General features: G+C 43.6%; 1 protein-coding gene across 2 annotated transcripts in view; it reads left to right on the plus strand.

Moving 5' to 3' along the window:
- Positions 1 to 21,871, plus strand: part of kif26ab (kinesin family member 26Ab) — a 67,403-nt gene that overhangs the window by 2,416 nt on the left and 43,116 nt on the right. For both annotated transcript variants that reach the window (XM_051393050.1, XM_051393058.1), the window contains exon 2: positions 135 to 350. In XM_051393050.1, coding sequence (XP_051249010.1) covers positions 135 to 350 — 216 coding nt within the window. The remainder of the gene's footprint in view (positions 1 to 134; positions 351 to 21,871) is intronic.

A 21,871-nucleotide genomic window follows, 5' to 3' on the forward strand; every position in this document is an offset into this window, starting at 1 on the left:
CAGGTGCTCTGTATTCAAACGGGTCGTCAAGGTGCAAACAAACAGTTGCACTCTCACACTTGCACGCACTGGATGTGTGACCTGTTGTCATTCTTACGATTGAAGTTTAACCAAACTTTTTCCTCATACTGAAGGTGGAGGGATGTCCGAGCGGAGAGTCTCCGGTAACCCCCAGGAAAAGACTTCCCTCCGCGGAGGACGCGCGGTGCAGCAGCCGGCCTCCTCCTGAGGGCGCCGGGTCGGTTTCCATCTCAGAGTCGGAGAAGGGAGGCTTTTGCCAGCAATGTCAAAGGAAAGTCACAGAGCTGAAGAAGCAAGCCCTTGCACTGGCAGACCAAAATTCATTGAAGGTTGGTTTAAAAACCTTTTCACACTCTTTCCTTTCTCATCTTTAAATTCAAAGCATTTTGTTTAAAATGGCATTGATGTTCTACAGCATATCTTGTTAAAAGGAGTCAAACTATGGTCAAAAAGCCTACATGTGAGCTAGTTACGGTGACTGTACTCAGCTTTGGCACCAGCCTTTCAGTCAGAGCTGCTGTACCATTTCTGTAGCACTACTTATAACTTTTGGCTCTTCTTGCACACCTGCACCTGCTCTTAACACAGATATCTATGGACAATGAAATCTGATCCTCTTGATGGTTCATAATTGTACCAAGAAAGCTCTCACCATCCACTTGTGAAGTTGTTTATTGCAAGCTTGACTTCAAATGCTGGCCTTGGACATGAAAATGGAAGCTTTTGAGACTTTGAAAGTGGCCCATTGTTTAGCTAAACAATGCTTATCTCTTTATTTTGCTGTTGGGTGTGGGGGGTCGAGAGAGTTGAAATGAGCGAGCCGCTCATGTTGGAGACTGAGGAGGAAGTTAAAGTCCCAGTCGACCTTCGCTGTGCATTGAAAGTGTTCCTGTATGGCTGCTCCCACAATTCCCACCGCTGTTAAATATAGGCCCTGAGACTGCTGTTGTTGTGGCGGGCTGGGTTTGCCCCCTCGGGTCGGTTCTCCTTTGTTGTCCCATTTTAGAGAGAGAGTCCCAAAGTCAGATTGGATTACAGCTCTTCAGGGTTCACCCCAAATCCCACAGCACCCGATGGTAATACGGGAACAGGTAGACAAGGGACAAGGGGGCATTTCTGAAGCACCTGGGCTCCTTGTTTGAGACATCTGCATGTGTGGTCTAATCTTTGTTCTGAGCCTATCAGATCTATGTTCAGGTATCAGGTAAAATCCACCCCGTAAACACATTAAGCATACCCTTAACCATTATCAGCCATGGGAACTGACCTCCCCTTTTTAGTGTGGGACCCTCCAGCAGTACTTTGTGGCCTTCACCAGGTGCTCTGTGTTGTAGAAAGAGATGGGAGCAGCCCATATCCCCCCTATTTTGCACTTGTTGATGGCTAAATTGGCCCTTAATTCTGGGGTGGCAAACAGTGATGGCAGGGTGCTCTTATTGTACCAGGGTTATGGTATGGGCTGCTTCAGGTGAAGGATAATAAACTCATTGTCTTTGTGAGTTTGAGCTGCCCACCTGTTGGGCGTCATAGAATGGACGTGGTTGCGGATGATTGCTTCCAAATTGCTTCCTCCATGGACGGAATAAGGTCAATGGGGGCGACTCAGGTGGCCTGCTGGTGTGTCTGGGATCAAGCTACCTGCTAGGGTCCAGGCCAGTGTTGTGTCTGCGGTTGTCATGGGAAAAAACGAGAGCAGAGACTGTTTACCCGAGGTCGCACTTCCCCTCCCTCCCCATCCGCCTGCCGTCTCCCGTTTTTTTTTTTTGTGAAAAGGAAGTCGGTTGGTCCCCAGACATCCCTCTCCCCCTCACCCTGCCTGTAGACTTATTGTTTGAATACAGTAGTAGTAGTGAGTAGATAAAAATTCAAGGAAGAGTGTTTGGGTAGAATGAATGTGTTTTTATACATGAAGCCTACTAGAGGGAAAGTTCAGTGTTCACACACACCGAAGCCTCCCAGACAGCTTTTGTGTTTTCCTGTTTGGGTCTAAAGGAAGCTGCTTACACTATATCCTGCAAGAAATGTAGGGAAGCAAAGGCCTCGAGATTTAGGTGAACCATGGCAACGACACAATTTTTGCACAGAAAACTCTCAGCCAGCAATAGAAAACTTACGATGACAAATTATTTCTTTATGCGTCCACATTCACTGGCAGCAATTAAATATTTTTCATGCTTCCTGACTCTAAGTGCCTGCTTCATTTCAACTGAGCACAGTTTCTATAGTTGTGTTGGACAACTTCTTGGTACTATTTAAACTGCATGTATATAGCCCTTTATACTCAACATTTGCAGTGCTTTCCTAATTATAAATATTTTATGACATTGTGTTGAAGGGCTCAACATCAAATTAACTTTGCTGAAATTATGTCCTTGAGCTACCACCCTAAAGTTTCAGCTTCCTTGGCACATTTTACATTATTCAGAGAGAAGATGATTAGAAAAACCCTTAGAAAAAATGTCCTTTGCTAAAAGGAAAGGCAGAAGCAGTACAGACACTGACAACCTCCAGACTTGATCTAATCAAGGGAATTCACCTACTTAATTTACATAATTAAAACCTACAGTAAAGAATAACTTCAATAGTGAACAGCAGACAGTCTGGATTCAATAATTGTAGACTGTGCTTATTGTGGCTGGACACTGTGGCTAGGTGAGGTATGATATAAAGAAAGACGATCACTTAAACCTCTGCTTCAAAGAAACCAATTAGCTTCTTACTGTAATCAGAGGCTCAGTCAACACAGGCAGACAGGACCATGTGGCTGGATTAGATCCAACCACAGCTCATAAAACTGTTCTCTGCTTTTTGTAACTCTCTGACCTGAAAGGGATACATATTTTCCTTGTGCTTGCTGATGAGATGAGAGCAAAGTGTTTTTTGTACCCATGATGCGTACCATCTCATGAAAAAGTTAAGAGAGTGTCAGTAACAACAATAGCCGATTAGGTTTGTATGGAGCCAGTAGCCCGGAGTCACTGTGACCTGTAAGGACTATAATTCCTCGCCCATGGCCAGGCTAGGGCAGCTTAAGCCCCTCACTCACAGTTTAGACAGGAACTCTGTCACTTGATATCTCTTTTGAAAAGGCTAACCTTAATTGTATTTGCTGATCCATGAGAGAGATGACTTTCAGGGAGAATGGGAGCCAAAAAGACTGGATTATGTTGATGAAATATGCAAGGAGGTGCATTGTTGCTCAGGTTCAAAGAAGAACAAGCTGGAAGTGTACCGAACTGTTTTGGAAAATACACTTTTTTGCTTTCTTGGATGAGTTAGAGAGGAAGATTGATACCTCTCTCTGCCTGTATGCTTAATATGAAGCTGGAGCTAGCAGCCTTTAGATTTTTTAGATTAGCGTAAAGACAGGAAATAGGGGGAAACAGCTAGAAACACCTGGCTCTGTGCAAAGGTAGCAAAAACACTAATTAACATTAATTTGTTTGATTGATCTGTACAAAAAGCAAAGTGTAAAAATAACCCATTGCAATTTATGGAGGGTAAATGGCTATAATACATGTATTCTTACTGTTACAACTAAAGGTCTAAAAGTCTTTTAAAATTTACAAACCTAAAAGAATTTAAAGCAGATACATTTGGGTCTGGTATGCTACAGAGACTGCAGGTCAGTGATAAAGTCAGCAGTGCTAACACCCACTCATAAATACTGAGGCCTATGAATATACAAGCAGTCTTGGACCTTGTGAGTACACTGACTGATTAACAGAGAACGTCCTGCAGGGCTGTGAGGGCTTGAAGATTTGGATTAAGTTGAGCTCTTGGAGGTTGAGGTCAGTTGCAGCCAGGCCTTACCTTTCTGATGACCTTTGCCCTCTGGATATGGGCAAACTGAATTTAGGATGAAAAGCTAACCAGGTCACCATGGAGATCAAGGTGTAATGAAGTTGAATCTTGGGGACAGAGCAAACCGCCAGCTATTCATGAATACCACACGCTGGTGATGTATGCATGTGTCCAAGCCTATTATGGATGGTGTGCCTGAGTGTGACTATGAATGCGGCTGCAGGAATTAATTTGTACCGTGAGGCCTTTTGCCAGTTTTTTTTCATGTTGAATTCATAAATTATGAGACCAGTAATTCTCACAAATGACTCATTTGGATGCATGTTTGATTTGTTTCTGCTTTGTTCCTCATTTGACCCTTGATCCACTTTAAGTGCAGTGTTGTTATTGAATCCAAGTGTTACAAATCAGGTTTTGTTTCCCAAAGCACTGAAGAAAGGAAATGAATCAACCAGACACATGCAACAAATGCTTCCTGGCCAAAATGTCAGTGACATTGTACGATCTTGAGTTTGTTTGACTTTGATTTGTGTGAAATAAACACTTCTTTCTACACAGTCACTTGTGTGTACGTACACAATGTATGTTGCTTGCTTTCCACCCATTTTCCTAATACATTCTGTGCCTGCGTGCTTGCCCACTTACGGATTTGTGTAACTGTCAAAAAAGAATTGGGGCAGAGTGTTTGGTTGCCATGGCCAAGGAGCCAGCAGGAACCTTGCTTTGTTGACGATAGTACTGTGCGTAGTGTGTTTACAAGAGAAAGGGTTCAGGAGACACAGGGAAGAAGTGGGTGCTGGTAAATGGCTGCAAGTCTACCTACCTGGCTACTGTTTCTCAGGCAAGTCTGTGTTACCTGTCCTTTGTTGACTGACCTCTGACCTTTCTGTCAGCTCTCCCAGTCTTTATAGTGGGTTAGAGTTTCAGGGGGGGCGACCTGGGCTGGGACAGGTGTACGCTGCCAGATTCGCTGCAGGAGGGCAGATGACAGGACAGAGTGACTGGCAGACGGATGGAGGGAAGGATAGAAAAAAAGACTGTGTGAAAAACCCCTCCGGTTGTGAAACTTGAGCTAACGTAGAGTTAAAACAGAGCATGACCATATTATTCTATTCACCTCTAAGCACCTGAGCCCCTGAGGCTCTTTGTGATGTGTGTGTTGCGTGCCTGTGTGCCTGCTCAGCAGTGCATGCACTCCAGAGAGTCTGGGAAGAGATGAGAGACGAGAAGGGAGAATAGAGGAGACTCTGGGCTGAGCTTCCCCCCCTGCTTCATCCCTGCATGCAGTGTGACTTCTGCTTTATGGCATGTGGCTGTATTAAACCGCAGAGCAATAATCTGGTGTCAAGTGGTGCAGAGACCACAGACATCAGTCATGGTGCTACCGTGCTGCACTGTATCTGTGAGCCCCAGCAGCATGCAGCTGTTCTCTGCCACTTTACCTCAAGTTTCCACAGCTTCATTCATTCACTGTTTCAGCTGTCAGCCACCTCTTCATGTGACAAATTTGCATGCATTGAGAGTTTATACTCACTGTTAGAACTAGGTATTGAACCTCAGTACTTACTAGGAACTGAAAAGTACTGAAAACTGGCTTGAAATGTATGGCCAGATTGATTTTAATCAACATTTTGTCACTGTATTTTATTTAGTCAAAGTTATTGATTTAACATTTGAGATTGTTGGTTTTTTCTGTCAAGTAATAAAAGGATTTTGTAGAAAACATGATTGTATTTCTCAAGCTGGATATCAATAAAGTATCATCTGGTAGTTGTATAAAACTCCTACTGCCAACTAGAATTAAACATTTTAAAAAAATAGAAAGAACAGTGTGAACAGTGGCATAGAACAAAACATTTTTGGTTGTCTTTGAAGAAAATGTCTTCATTTCCTTTATTTTCCGGTCTTTATCTCCACTTGGAAGCTGCACATTGCAGCCACAGTGCTTTACATGTAGACGGTGGAACAACTCTGTCAGGAGCGTAAAGAGTTCCTTATACACTTCCCTGCTTCCAGATTTTCACAGCTGGTCCTGCTTTTCAAAGTTGCTGACTTTCAGTGGACAAAAACGTTTTTTTCTATCCTCCAGGCAGCTCTGGAATGAAGGCCACATCTTCACTATGCCTGCTGCCGTTTCACTTTACATCTTTAATTTGGTGAGCTGAAAGCGAATTGACCCCAATTCTTGCTGCCCAGTCCGCTACTTATCGCAATTGCAAGGGTAAATTGCTACGAGGCAGAGTGCAGGAAATGGGTTCAGGGTGCGCAGATGCAAAGGTTGATGGGTCTGTGTGGAAACTGAGCTGCAGTAAGTTAGGCTGATGCTCATCGCCTTTCATCAGGAGGATAGTAAGGGAATCTGCTGGTGGAGGATGAGGAATTCTCCACCTGGAATAACTGCCATTCCTTTGCGTCTGCTCTGCACTCCTGACTGCAGACCCACAGCGGGCGAGATAAAATAGGAGTTGACTGAGGCTCCCCAGCAAATGCCCACTAACACACACACCCACACATAATCTACGTACACAGGCACGTGCACACAGGTGAACTCATGCGTGAGCTCAGACACGCACACACATATGGACGGAGTTTACCTGAATGTGTCCTCTTCTGGCCATCTGGCTCTTTCTGGTGCGGCTGCATGCCACTATAATGCGTACAGAGAGCCGTCCAGATGTTCCATCAGTTACCTGTCAAGGTGAGAAGAGCTATTTAGAGCTGCCCTCCGTTGTTGTAAAGGTTGCAGTGCCTCTCTCATTCACTAAAGTCAAATATGTAAAGCCGACCTATTATCCTTAACAGCTATTCAGTAAAGACCTTCAATCAAAGTGTGTGACTTAGGAGACCAGGTGCAAAATTACCTTATAATGAGCTGACGAGACGGCAATAAGCTACCAGAGGACAAGAAGCTTCACAGTTGGTTGAGCATCTTAGCTTTTCTTAAGTCTTTTACCAACCAGCTATTGGCCTGAAGTGGCCCGATGCATTTAGAAAGAAAAGTATTATTAACAAAGAAATGATAGGCTACCACAGTATTATGATTTAAAAGGAATGTAAATGTGTTAGTAATAAAATCATTTTGTGAAATACTCTTAACTGTTAGGAGATTTATACCACTAAATATGACTTTTTGTTGAATAAGAAGCTACGTCCAGGAGATGGTTAGCTTCTTAGCATAACATATAGGCTTTACAGAGCGAACATTAAAGGTGCTAGGAGGTTGCTAGCTGTTTACCCCTGTTCCAGTCTTTACGTAAAGCTAGGCTAACTGGCCACTGTCTGTAGCTTCATATTTAACAGACATATATGAGAGGTTTATGGATGTTCTCATCTATGCTAACTCTTGGCAAGAAAGCGTATTTCCCAAAATGTCTCTCCCTTTAAACAACATGCAGCAACATGCTTGCTAGGCTAACATTGCACAAATTTGATATGAGTGGTCATTTTGAGTTAGTGCCTGTTAATAGCCAGTCACAGGTGTGTATTTACTGAGTATTTTAATTCAGACGTGACTCACTCAGGCGATCAAAATTAAGACCCAGATGTTATATTTTATTAACAATACTTTTCACAGAATTTGTTGAATGAAAGCCCTAGATAATGCAGAGATTGTGACAGCACCTATATTCTTTAGCTGTTTCTCATTGTTAGTGTATTTGAAGAATGATTTCCACGCATAATAGCATGTGTCCGAATGGGTTTGCTGCTGTTTGCTGAAGGATCATGTGTTACAATGATCCAGACTGAAATGAAACAATGGATCTGCAGTCTCGACTGACAGGGCGATGTGTTACAGCACAGCACAGGTCTGCAGATCATGAGAACAGAGCAACAAAGGCAGAAATGTCAACGAGCAAAGAACACAAATGCAACAAGAAGTGTAACCAGTGGGGAATTAATCAGTTTGACTTGTTAATTTAGGGCCAGACGCCTGTGTGTGTGTGTGTGTGTGTGTGTGTGTGTGCGTGCGTGTGTTTACTTCATGCTATCACGGGGCTCCTACTGCCTGGCTCCATATGTCATGGTGAAGTGAGCCATGCTCAATCCGGGCAGACCGCAGTCCATTATTGAGTTTGATTCAGAGTATTGGAAAAGCATAGTTGTTGAGATAAATTTTCAAGACGGTACACAGACATTGAGGAGCACTGAGTTGAAGGTAATCTCCTGCTGGCTCCATAAAACGCACTCAATTGACAGCAGGCCTTGTGGTAGCAGACAAATCGCCTGGCTTATAGCAATGTGCTGAAAGAGAATGCCAGCGCTGTGTATCCTTGCCAAGATGGATATGCAGACAGCAAACTCCGAGCTGTTTGGGCGTGGCTCCCTTGCTCACAGCAAACAGCGGATCAGTGGAGTATAAGTTGGACTTGACATTGCCGTGTTTGTTTTCCTCTTTGGCAGATGTTGAGTGTTGGATGTTGATGTTAGAGAAGCAGGTTTATGAAATCTGTGATAAATGTTTACAGGGAATGTGCAACCCCACCGTCTCTGAACAACCCTTGTCAAAGTGCCAGGAGCCATGGCACTTAAAGAGTTTGTCTTTTGCAGGAATTGTAATTCATATTTACACAAAGTGAAATAAACTAAAAGATGACTGATTATGTACAGTGCTTTTGCATGCAGTTAGGAGGTATGTTTAAATATGAAATGTAAGAATGGGTGATACTGCTGAAATTAACACATGCATTTGCTAAATTCATTATTTTGCCACTATTGATGTATACTATTATCAAATTATACCAAAATGTAATAAAAATTATATAAAAAAAACAACCTTCAATTGTCAAACAGAAACTTCAAACATGCATTTAATGATTTTTGGGCTATTTGGAGGCACCGCAGCAAACCGTAAACATTGGCGCTCATGAAGTTGATATGGGGAACGTGGTGCAAACAGTGGCTTAGTTTCACATCAAGTAAACATCCACCATAATTCACACTGCCGCCATTTTTCTCTGATGTCACGCTCAGGGTGGGATGTTCGATTATTGTATGTATGTTTTTGGAGCTTTTTTGCTACATGCTGCTGGAAACTGAGTGCTGAGAGAATCAACCAAAACAGCAAAGGTGTGGGGTGTAAAACCAAAACAATGAGAGAAAATGTGGTAAAAAACCTCTGCAGAGTTGGGTGATTATTCCTCTGCGTTCCTCAGTACGAGTAAAAATATGGATTAGAGCAGCTTTTACACTGAATTTTGTATGCATGTTTCTTAAAAGCTAACCTGTCTATTCCCGGAAGAGCCCCTCAGTGACCAACAGTAGTAAAGTGTGGTTGTGGTGTGCAGCTGCTGTGTGAGTGCACCGGTGTGCTTTTATGTCATATTTCTATATATGTGTCTGGGTGACAGTATGCATGCATCTCTGCGTGATTCTATTTGTGTTTGTGTAATAGTAGATGGATTGTGATAGGTTGTGTTGTCATTGGTAGACGGGTTGCGTTAACTCGTCTTACTGGGCTCCCCCGCTATGCGTTGGGCTATTCTTTATTGTCAGGAGCTCATTCTGATACGTATATAGTGCTCCATAAATCCTGGCGCAGTGTGAAGATGCCAGTCAAAGTTCACGCTGCTCATGTTCATTTCATGCTTGAGTGTCCAGCTCTGTGAGCGAGGATGAGTGTGTGTATTGATGATGTGTGAATGTGCGTGTAAGTACCAGAGGAAAAAGAAAGAGATGAAGCACATTGAGAGTCCCTCCATCCTTTCCACTTTGCCGCAGAAGTCATCCATCTTTCTGAACTTAACTGCTACCAATTTATGATTGCATTATTACTGCCAGTGTTTTATCCTCATTCCAACACACAGGCCTGGTGGTGGTCTGGTTAATGGAGAAGGTGATGGAGAAGGTGACTGGCCAGTGCCATTACTCTGGTACTCAGTGGGTTTAGCTTTGTGGTGAATATGATGAGAATACAAGTTCTATTTAGCTCTGATTTTAGATGCTTTTTTGATTTGCTGCTGGTTTGGTACTCATATCAGGGTCTAACATGGCACACACTATACTATACTACACTCTCAGTTATAATGCTAATTATCAGTTCATCCGATAAATATCCAAAACCTCAACCTTTGCACCAAAGCATGTATCCCTTCTGTAGACAGAAGGAAGGAGGAAGGAGGAAAGTATGTGTTTCGGTGTGCATTTTTCTTTCATTATTGAATGCCTTGATGTAGCAATTTGCTTGCTGACATTTTAAAGGAAGTAGCATAGTAATGCTTTCTACAAAATGGCAGCAAAGTTGATTTTATTCCCAACTGCATTGCTGAATTTCTCAATTGGTGGAACACTGAAAAGGTCACCCTAAGCACTATGGATCTTGATAATGGATTTTCACCGGAAAGAAGTCAATTAAAATACAGTAGCAGTTCTGTTTGTGTTTGATTGGCAGGTGAAGGCTTTTTCTCAGATGTTTTCACATTTGGGAAAATGATTGAAAAGCTTGAGAAGCGGCGAGGGCTGAGATACATAGTTTTTGCTCCTTTTGCAGCGGTGGTATCACAAAAAGCGGGTTGACTTTCATCCCATCTATGCTACCTGTAGTTAGTCCAGCCTCTAGTACTAATATGTGACGGCCTTCTTTTATATTTTGTGTCTCATGATTCATCCAGATAAGCAGCACCAGAGTGATAGAGATAAGAGAGAAGGTTAGATGCCTTGAGATAAAGTGGCTAAGTAAAGCAAAGCCAGTTCCTCATAATTATCACTGTTTCTAGTGCAGTGATGAACTTGGCTGGCATTTTCGGCCCACTTACAGTAAACACATTTACTTTGGAGGTCACTGGTGTTCAGAAAAAAAGCTAAATGAGGATAATTAATTTATATTCAGATCAGCAGAGATATGCTGATGTCATCTTGAGCTTGTCATTAGTCTCAGCGGATGCTTGTGGAGTAAACCTTCCCCTGCCTCTCTCCCATGAACCGACTCCCATTAATAGATCAGTCCTTTATGCTTCCCCTCTTGTTACTGCTGCTCTATTTTATGATGTCACTCTCTCTGCTGAAGAGCTCTGGGCTGTTTTATCTCCTTCGTGTGTGTCGGGCACTTAAACTTAAACCTCTCTGTTTATGAGTCCCAAACTGCCTCTCCATCCTCTGCGTTTGCTTCTCAGTATCAGCTCAGCGTCGCCTATAAAAGCCCAGATATCCTCTTCGCTGTTCTGGGAACTCGCCGTTGGGCCTCACTCGCCACTGGACCCCCAGCTAAGCGCCTGACTCCCATGCTGAGTGTGAGAACGAGCCTGTGAGCGAGTGTGGACAAGTATGTGTATACTTGTGTGTAGGTTAATTCATAGAATTGTCTCGTTGGCCGTTAGATTGCCTTGGCATTTCACTTTTGTTTGGAGTTAATTTCAGTTAGTATTTTGTTCCGACATGCCGATGTTTTGTGGTGGGGTTTAGGGACTCAACTGTCTTCTTTCAGAAGCATTTAAATCAACATGATAGATAGTAGCTGTTGTTTACTACTTTAAATGTATGCATCAAACAAAAACATTGCTGGAATGCCTTTGAACGTGTCCGTGCAAACGCGGAAATGCTTCCCCCCCGTCAAATGCCCGGTGAAAAGGAGGGAAGCTCACGGGGAGCACACCTGTGTCTTTGGCCTTGGTGAATTCCTGCATAGCTTTACTGTCCGGAGCAGGAGTGGATGCTGCTGTTGTGTTCAGTCCTCTGACCCTCTGCTGTGTCCCCCCCTCTTTCTCCTCCAGAGCAGCAACGCAGCAGCTCATAAGAGCTAAAACGTTCAAAACCAGGGTCATTATCTCATGTCCACCGCAAGTCCAGACAGCTAGGTGGCCGTAAAACTATTATGTGGTCAAACGTAAATGTGTGGTTTTATTTACACACAGCGTTTTACAGGTTGTGTTCGCTTTAGTTTGACGTTGAAGCAGTGTGCTGGTTTCCAGGGGAGGCCTTAGTCATACAAAGCAATGCTGACCTTTGGCTTGAGTTCATGAGCAGAAATAATTCATATGATCAAAATCTTTTATTTGCCTCTTCTTGTGATTGTTGTTGTGAAATTCATTTAAGTTGTGAATGCACAAATTGGGATTTTCACCTTTCCTGTTTTTCCTTTTCATGTGCCGTTCCTGACCTGTCCGCGAACCCAAACGCAGGTAAATACATTTGTGCACATATTCCGTTTTTACACATCTGTCTGTCTTTCTGTGTGAGCATTCCTTCACCAACACATACTCACCGCTGGCACACGGCCATTACCACATCCATCCAGCGAAACATTACCCCCTCCTCCCTATTCTGTCCATTCATTGACCCCTCAGGCTCCCGTCGTCCCACGCTGGGCATTCATGTCTTCATCTCTTTGTGAGCTGTTTTGGCTGCAGTGTCCAGTGAAGGGGCTAAACCAGGGCACACTTGAACTCCCAAAGACGCAGTTCACTGGAGACCACTTTTGAACTGGATTTGACCTATCAGACTATACCTGACTTGTGTGCTTCCATCTCTTTTATGCACTTTTCACATGCATGCATACACACAACATACACATCTATAGTCAGTTTTCATCAGAGGTTGGTTCCCATACTAGAAAAGCAGTTCAGAAAGTGATTCCTGCTCGAGTTGTTAAGTTATAGAGGGTGCTGTAAAAGCCCTACAGTAGCCATTGAAAGTCATGGTGGTGCTATGGGGATGGAGGGCTCGAGGCTCCTGCAGAAGCTGAACAATGCTTAATTAGCTCATAAACAAAGGCTAGTGGGGGATCAGAGAGGGCAATCAAAGAGTCCCGTTCCTTTGAGCTTCTCTCACCGTCAACAAAGCCTCTCTAATGGCCCCGTCACTCCACTTGTTGTGTCTCACCGCTGTGTGCTTCCTGACAACATAAAAGGCTCACATTCCAAAAAGAGCCTTGGACAAGAGATGATACCCGTTCATACCTCCCTTGGCCCCCAAAGCCTCCCTTCCTCTCTCTGCTAGATATTGACATTGCTCCTCTGCTCACCTCCTCGGTTCCCCGTGGCGACCGTGGCTTTCATCTCCCCTCTTTCAGTCCTGTGTCCGTGACTTTGGTGGTCTGTTTTATTATGCTTCTTTGTGTGACGCTGCGCTGGCACGCTGCTGGGAGCCTGTGAGGAAGTGCTCGACATACAGAAGACCGTGCCAGGCTCTGAAGAGGTTATTCAAGCTTGGCATGAAGACAGGTGTGTGAGTGATGTGTATGTTTCAGGTGTGCCTGCGTGTGCGTCACTGCGGCCCGGTGTCCGTGTTTGTACTAGACAGTGAGCGTGTTATTTTTTGTATGTTTGGACACGAGGCCTTTAAAGAAAACAGACGTTCCACTACCACGCGCGGACAGCTCGGCAGCAGGTCGGAGGCAATCTCTGCTTGTTTGTGCGACTATGTTATCATCTCCTGTTTCCTGTCAAAACAGGAAAAGACAGGGGCGAAAACGGAGGCTAGGAAAGTGCTGCCTTGATGTGTGTTGGCTGGAGGTCCAGCTCTGCCTGACAGTGACCCTCCCGTCCAGGAAAAACAGTCCCATTCAGGGCGTAACCCACAGCGGGATCTTTCATGGTGTTATTTTTATCACTTTCACAAAGCACAGCGAGGGATGCTTTTCCCAGCTGTTGACACAGGTCTGGGTCATTTTTGTCTCCAAAACAGTGCAGGAGGAGCAGGCAGAGAAAGAGAGGGAGACGTCCCATCTGTCCATGTCCCGTTGGCTGGTAGCCTCACATGATTGTGGTCTCTGTTTAGGAAGGGAAATCCTTTTTGACATTTTGTTAATCATGAAAGTGAGACACTCCTTTTCTTTGGATGATCCCTAGACCTCCATCACAATACTTTTTCCGTCAGGCCGGAGTTGTCATGTGATTTTATCCATCCATCACACGTATTTGTTAATTCTTTGCAACAGGATGGCACACACACACACACATACACACACAAACACACACACACAGTAGACCTGGTAAATGCTCTTTTATGGGGCTCAACTGCGAGTACATTCCAGACAGTAGAGTCAGCTATCAGTGTGGTTCAGGCGGTGGATTACTGCTGATGGCATGGCAGGTAAAAGCCCCGGTGTCTGCTGTGATATGGCTAAATGAGAAGGCATGGACAGGCACGCTGCACAAACAGCTGATTAGGGAGTCGCTAATTATTGACTGTTGAAAAATGATAACCATCTCCTGCTCTGCCCTGCTTAGGGAGTCACCGTGTAAAACCGAGAGTTGCTCTAGTGGAATTCCAAGAGTTTGAAGGCAGAGCTAAGTTTAGATCTTTATGGGGTCTCTAAAAAAGAAAGAGCTGCTTGCACAAGAATGCTATTGTTAGATTGACCAGATTGCACCAAGTAGGCTTTTCTGCTTTTGTTTTCCCAGCAATTTGTGCGCACATTGAGGCCGGAGTGACCGCATCTCTTATTTATCTTACACAACAAGCAATAGACCGCTACCACCGCTTCAGTTGCCAGGTTTGACCTCATGGAGAATGAGACTTTTTTTTGGTTTGTGATATTTGATGAGTAACTGAACATGAAACCAGGCAGGTAAACATCACCAATAGCTCCTTCAGCACGTAGCGTCTAGACCGGCAGCAGTGGTCTGCTCCTGTCTCCGTGACCCAGATTAAGATATGGCGCGTGCTTGCTGACTGGGGTCGATGTCATCAGCAGGGAGGTCGGAGTTCATTTGTCTTTCTTGACAGACCTTCAGGTGGTGTTCCAGTGCTCATGCAGAAGGCCACACCAGTGTTGACCTCCATGAGTCGCACAATTAGTTACCCTTTGACCCCCAAGTCCCACAATCAAACCCCGAGCATGGGCCGCGCATGCTTCTGCATCCCCAGACCCATTTTACATATGAGTGTGTGTGTGTGTGTGTGTGTTGGTAGCTCAAAAAGGCACGGATGTAGCATGTGATTCAGCCTGACATGATGTAATAGTTTCTTTTTGTCTCAGTCTATTTCGTGAAATTAACAAAACAAAGCAATTGGAGCCATGCATAAACATTTACACCCTCAATTTGATGATATATCTGGCTACTTTCCATTTTCCACTCATAAATATATAAAAGATCCATTAGTCTGCATCCGTCTGCTGCAGACCGTACAGCTCTTCTCTCCTTGAGTGACTATTGTTATTTAACTGCTCTTAACTGAGTGTTTCTCATGCTCTTAAGTGCAATTAAAGCGCATCACTCAGGGCTTATGCAGACAGACAGACTCAGATGAATACCGTTGTACCCGTGAGCCAAAAGTATAAATCTCATTGCAGACTAAAGCGTTCTATTTTTACTTTGTTTGACGTGTTCCGTCCTTGCAGTGCGGCTCTGAACGCACAATTCAGCTGTGCACCTACATCTTCCTTCTATTTCTCTCAGGCACACGTTTCTCCATCATGATGAATCCTTCAATTCTCACTGAGCTCTGCTGTGTTGTGACATTTTTTATATGAGCAGGCAGAAAGAAAGCCCCCGAAGAATGTGAAAAGCACAATTTAAGACAAGAACTCAGAGCTCAACAAAGCTGCCAACAACTTTACTCCAAGGTTATCTCTTTATTTCACAATGTGAAATGACAGCAGCAAAGTCCTTGTCCGCCCATGTTGGCATCCCTGACATGAAAATAGAGACAGTTTTGTGACTTCTTCACTGTTTTGTGATAGGCTGCGCTGAGAAAAGGCTATATTGGCAGTCTCCTACAGTTAGTTCACGTCTCCTTAGATGGGGATTTGTTTGACCCCTTTGTCATGCAGAGGCTCGTTCAAACACTTGGATGAGTTACAAAACCTTCACATATTGCTCTACTTTCTCCTGTGTCTGCTGGAATGTGTGATGGCTTTCAGTATGTTGGTGGAAAATTCAGTATGTTGGTGGAAAATTTGGTACAGAGATTCATGGTGCCCAGACGATGTATCCTATTGGCTAATCCCCAGACTTTTTTTCTCTAGTGCCACCAGCAGGGCCACCAGCTCAGCAGGGATTTTCATCTCCATTACAACAAGGCTATACCTTTTTAACTTGGCCTTTAACTGATGTCGTGCTTGTCTTGGGTCGGTGAAGTGCTGTTTACAATTGTACTGTGCAAAGGTTGTTATCCAGCTACTTATCATCCTGAATTTTAAGGGATGACTAAATGGATGTGGAAGACGGAGAAGAATGTAGCAGTCAGTCAGTTCAATCAATAACGATGATTGAATGACGATGAAGCCCACCTGATGTTACCGCACCTGCTTGGGGGTGGGTCGGACACAATTTGAGCCAACTCAAGATGGTCCATATTGGGAGCAACTCGACAGCCTTTGTCTTTTTTTTCTTTTCAGCTTGTTCAGTACAGATATAGGACAAATATGTTCCATTTAAGTTAACACATTATCAAATAAAGCCATTTTTATATTTTATTCATAGTAGAAGCATTTTTTCACATGAATTAATAAAAGTTAAAAGTGAATATTATTTAGGGGGGAAAAAACTGGCTTTCAGCCCAACCAATCCAAGTGAAATGGTTGGAGTTGCTTTTTGTCGTAGGCCATAAGGCCATTGGCAGGATGCTATTGTTCCTAAAAGACAAAGTGGCAAAATGTGCATGTGAAACAATTTTGATAAGCCAAGCATTTTTCTAGGATGGTGAATGAAAATCCTTCAGACTCAGTAAGTGGATTAGTGTGCACTATTCTCCACCGAGATAGTTCAGCCTACTTCCTTATCTCGCTGATGTTCAATTGAATGTGTCTAGACATCTCAATTAGCATGGAAAAAAACCCCAAAAAACAGATAATGGTTAGTGCTTATCTCAGTGTGTTAGTACTCTCACCAGCCTTCAATGTCTAGTTCTCATAAACAGACAACAGTTTTCCATTAATACAACCCTTCTTTGGCTGAAAGCCCTGGGCTGATGTTTAAATTTCTATTATTAGTGATAATTGTGTTCTCTGAGAAGTCATTGGCATGGTAATGACATCTTTCATGATAAATTAGTATTCCCCCCTCTCTCTGCCGTACCTACACTAGGCTGTTGCACTAGAACAACTCCGCCGCTCGCAACTCTGCTGCTCCATTGTTCTGCCGACACGCAGCAGCTTTATGAGACACAAAGCATGTCACTCTCTGAGATAATGCTCTGCAGACTGGGAGTGGATAGTATAGGGACGCTTAGCACAGCTCACCTTGGCTCAGGATGATTTGTGCTTTGCTGTATGAACACAGTTAAGGAGCCAAAATGGGGGACTAACCTATAGCTCGTTCTATAGCCCCTGCGGCTTTGTGATGCTAATCAGTGAGCCTGTTGCTCACCTATGCGTGCTGGCACATGGGGCTGATGAGTAAAAATTGAGATATCTGCCAAATAAAAAAGTGCCGTGCTCAACAATAACCACTTACAGAGTCTCATTATGTGGCTTCTGCTCACAATCTATAGAGTCACTCCATGAGTAGAGAGAGAGGGAGTGGGAGGCAGACTGAAACTCCAACAGCTACAGAAAACTTGAATATTTATCCATATGGCAGCTTGCCAGCATAATTACTGTACCGTCCATTCCAAGGGGAAAGTGGAGGGAATAATTGTTGTAGGACACTCAACATTTCACCTTGTCATCACTTTCATACCGCTCTATTTTCCTGACTACTATGTGTAGCTATGCATTTTGGCAAAAGGTATCTGGGATGAAATATTGCAACAACCATATAAAATGACGACTGTATGCTAATATTGTAGATCCATATGTTTACGTGCACAGCAACTGTGCTGCTTGGCATGAAAAAGCATTTAAATGTTAATCTAAAAATAATGAATTCTAATCATGTTGTTGATGTGTAGACTGAGATTTTTTCCTTTATGGGATCCGGAGGATGTTGATGAAGATGCCGTATGCAATTACTACTGTTTGAGCATGAGTAACTCCTTTTTCATTTTTCTCTCATAATTAACCGTTTGCATGTCACATTTTACCCCTCCGTGTGGCTGAGGGAGTCCTGCGATGGAGATTAGCTGCCATAAGCTTTAGCAGCAGTTTGTTTTCTCTCTAAATAAACTGCAGGGAACTGGGAGTGCTTCGCTTTACAGTCAAAACGAAAAGTCGTCTCACAGAACAAACTGCAGTGAATGCAGTTCTCTCTGTGTGACAGTTCAGACAGAGGAGAAGCAGGTGGCTGTCATCACTGTGTATATACTGAATAGGGGTTTGAAATACAAGTGAAGTAGTGGTTTGGGCTGTTGGAAGGAACTATTGTATCAGGATCCTCTGCTCTGCAGTGAGTGTTTTTGAGTGGGCTCTTGGACAAAAATAGATCTCTCAACAAGCTCCAATGGATGGTTGGAAATACTGAATACTGAGTTTCACTCTGCACACTAATGAGGACTTCACAAATATATAGAACAGCGGTGAAATTTAGATCCTGACAATTTTAACTTTCGAAAGGAAACTGTCATATGTTTTTAGCTTTTTGCAAAATAGCTGATTCGAAGGAGACAGGACCAAATATTAATCTTTTTTTTTCATTAGCAATACGCTCTGAGAATGTGCCAGATGATTTTTAACCTTCCTCCTTTCTTTTCAACCTCCATCCCCTCATTCCACCTTTTCCTCCCCCCTTCTGCCCTTGCTTTCACCTGCAGTTTACAGCAACACCTGGCTACTGCCTATCCAGCTTGCCTGTTGAATTTTTCATTATGTACTCATTTTGGTTCGTTTCCACAGCCAAGTCTGGTTGGGGAAAAAGAGAAACTACCATGAGAGCATCTCAGAGCCAAAAAATTAGCCATTCTAATTAGAAGTGCACAATTGTTGGTGCAAGTGTACGTAAACACAATCCACTGCGTCCCTGGTGCGGACAGCATAGCAAGCAGCCCTGTTGCTGCCTGACTTGCTCCACAACAGCTACGGGCAGGGAAGTGGAAAATATTTGAAGAGGAGAAATAATTTTCATGCTTATAGTTTTTCTAGTGATGCAGCTCAGCAGTACATCTTTCATAATTGAAAATAAGTATGAGGCTGGTTCATGTTCCTTCTGCAACCAAGAGCATTGTTTCATCTCTGTGAAATCAGTTTCTCATTGAGTTGAAATAACAATCATTCACCACCAGATGTCCGATGAAGACGTCTTTCGGGCAGTTGCTATAGTCCCTCACTCTCCCACTGGTGAGTCCAGGCTGGACCTCCCAACAGTCTGACCTCGGCCAAAGCCGATGAAAGCTTGACGGATCTGGGGGGCTGAGACATTGAAGGCTGCCTTGAGTCCACAGAGGGGAGAGAGATGCTGGAAAGGGGGAGAGGGAGAATGAAGTCTGTCCAAACAGTCTGAAAGGGGCTTGTTTTCTTTATGTGCGTGAGTGAACAGGAAAGGGTAATTAACTGGCCAAGTGGCGAAAGGCTGGAGTGATGGATGGGTGTGGTGTAAAGAGACAGCCACACAAGGGCAGAGACACACACACACACACACACACACACACACACACACACATGCACATGTTTTACCAATTTCTCCTTCAATTGTAAAGCCTGGTTTAGTGAGCCTTTTATGTAATTACACTTTTATAAAAACATGTATGTGAGACCCATTCTGCCCACAGTAAGAGGAGCTACACGATGATAAATGGGTCGGCCATATGGAGTGGTGACATGTCATTATATGAAGTCATTAATGGTTGCAGGGTGGTTTGGCAAATACTCATGAGTGATTACATCTGACTCTATCTATGTTTAACCTGAGGGTCAGCAGGATCTATGACCTTTTTTATTTTTGATGGACAGTGACATCTGTTTTTATGGAGGGGTGTAGTGTACAATGAGCTCTATCACAGTGCACATAGACCCAAAACAAAGTGACATGTCACACCAGATCTTATCTACATATTCTTAAAAAAAAGCTGTCACAACTGTATTTTGTAGTAAATTTTGTGTGCTCGTTCGAGTGCCGACCCTCTAATCATGCATCTGAGGATGTGTCACTGTGATACTCTGGACAGGTGGGGCTATCATGTGTTCAGAGTGTCACCAAGGGGTGAAGCCTATTTGCATTTTCTGTCAGCAGTTCACTGACAGTTAAAGGGAGGAAAGGGCTAAATCACGCAGGGCAGACAGACTGACACATGAGCAGATGCTTGATTCAGGAAGACTTGGCTGTTCATTTAAGGGAATACTGATGCAAAAAAAAATCTGATGCTCCTCTCTAAACAAGGTAATCATCTGTTTGATCTAAAAAATGGGGAAGTTTGTTCATTGTAATGTTTTGTTGACTTCGTAAGTAAGCAGTTTGTCTGTGAAAAGTCGCAGAATTAGGTAATCCTAGTTTATCTATCTCAAAAGAATGTTATATTCCAAACTGTTTTTGCAGAGTTGAGGATTGGTAATTGCTTTTAGGTGCTCCACCTTTATTCAACCGTGAGCTTTTCTTGCAATTTACAAAATTCATTTAGTTAAAAAGATGTGAAATCTCAGGATGGTGCAAAGAGAAACAGGAGTAGTGAGACAGCTCATGAAAAGCGAAAGCGGAATTGATTCTGTGTCTAAATGTAGCCTCACTTAGAAAAAAAGCGAGATATTTCAAAATTATTATTTAATGTAATCTCATTTTGCGCCAATAAAAACCCCAAAGAGTGATGGAAAAATGAAGCACAGCCACAGAGGATGAATTCATTACTACAGTGTATGCCTTTTGTCTGAGGCAGTATTATCAAGTGGGTAATGACAGTGTACTTGTGTTGCTGCAGATACCGTTGCTTTGTTTGGGGAAAGTCTTATTACAGGTTTGTTTAATCTTGTCAAGTCAGCAAACACTGGGGCAAGCATCTGTTTGATGTGATTTGGTGAGCCGTCCCATTTTTGTGTTCTACCAAAGGCGTTCCCACAGAGTTAAATAGCATGCTAGTGTGACATCCTGAGTCATTGTCTTCTCTGCCTCCGAGCAGGCAGTGGTTAAATTTAATGGTCTGTATCCCAGATCTGCCGCTGCACTAAAAGCTCTACCTGATATCTAATCAGAGTCACAGGCCTTCCAGCCCCGTGCTCCTTCAGGGGATCTGAGCCAGTCGGCTGGCCTGGGAAGCGGTGAGAAAGGTGGAGGTGGTGGGGATAGTTGAGAAGGAGCAGGGGGCAGAGAGGGATTACACCACTGGATGTGTTGCTTTTATCCTGGGAATGTAATCTGCCTTAATGCCCTGCACTCACCCGGGGCAAGGCCAGCAGCTGTGCTCGTTTTTCTCCGACTTTGCTGTCAGAGTGAGCTGGGCTACCTGTGGGAAAGCAGGCCTGGTGGAAGCTCTCGTCCTCACCCCGGGACCTGGACTGGGTTCCTGTGGTTTATTGGGGGCCAATCCCTTTGAGACTTATGGAGACGGTGTGTGGTTAGGGTCAACACTGTTCCAGGCCAAGTAAACAGAGATGGCTTGGTTGCATCCTTACAGGGAAGAAGAGGAAGGGAAAGTCAGGAGTTGAAAGGGCATTAGATATGGCAGCTGCTGTGTGTTCTTGATTTTTACAAGAAATGCAGTCATAGGAAGTACTTAAGAATTGTAATGTGTAAACAGGACTGGTGCTGGTGAGAACAAAGTTTAGTGAGGACAGATATAAAGCAGCGTGGTGTTAGGGTTACTGACTCTTTCTGAGGAATGTTTCCATGCTGGTAGAATAATAAAAGAAAAACCTGGTAGGGGAAGGAAGGAAAGGAAGACTGACTGAGCAAATTAATCTTGAAGTCAACTTTCAGGATTTAAACCAGCTTGTGTTTCCTTTTACCGAACAATTACAATGAACACACAGGGTTGAGGAATAGTGAAGGTTTTATTGCTACAATGTCAGTTCTGGACTCATTCTGCACTATAACTAATGTTAGGAATAGAACGTAAACGTAAACCACATTCAACAGAATGCTAGAGATTGTCGGCTGCACTGGGTCATGGGGAGCTTTTATGTCTGGGAAATATCGTTGGGCTCAACTGGAATAGAAAATATGGTTTCCCAGAGTATTTTACTTTCAATGGAGCGTGCCTAAAAGTCTCTCGGCTAGCGAGGGGGCCTCATGCATTTCAAATCACTATGACCTTCCCTTGATTTAAATCAGCTTGCTACCGTATATCTGGCCTGGCTCGACATCAG

The sequence above is a fragment of the Dicentrarchus labrax genome, unplaced genomic scaffold, assembly GCF_905237075.1.
Source record: "Dicentrarchus labrax unplaced genomic scaffold, dlabrax2021, whole genome shotgun sequence".
Classification (NCBI taxonomy): Eukaryota; Metazoa; Chordata; class Actinopteri; family Moronidae; genus Dicentrarchus; species Dicentrarchus labrax.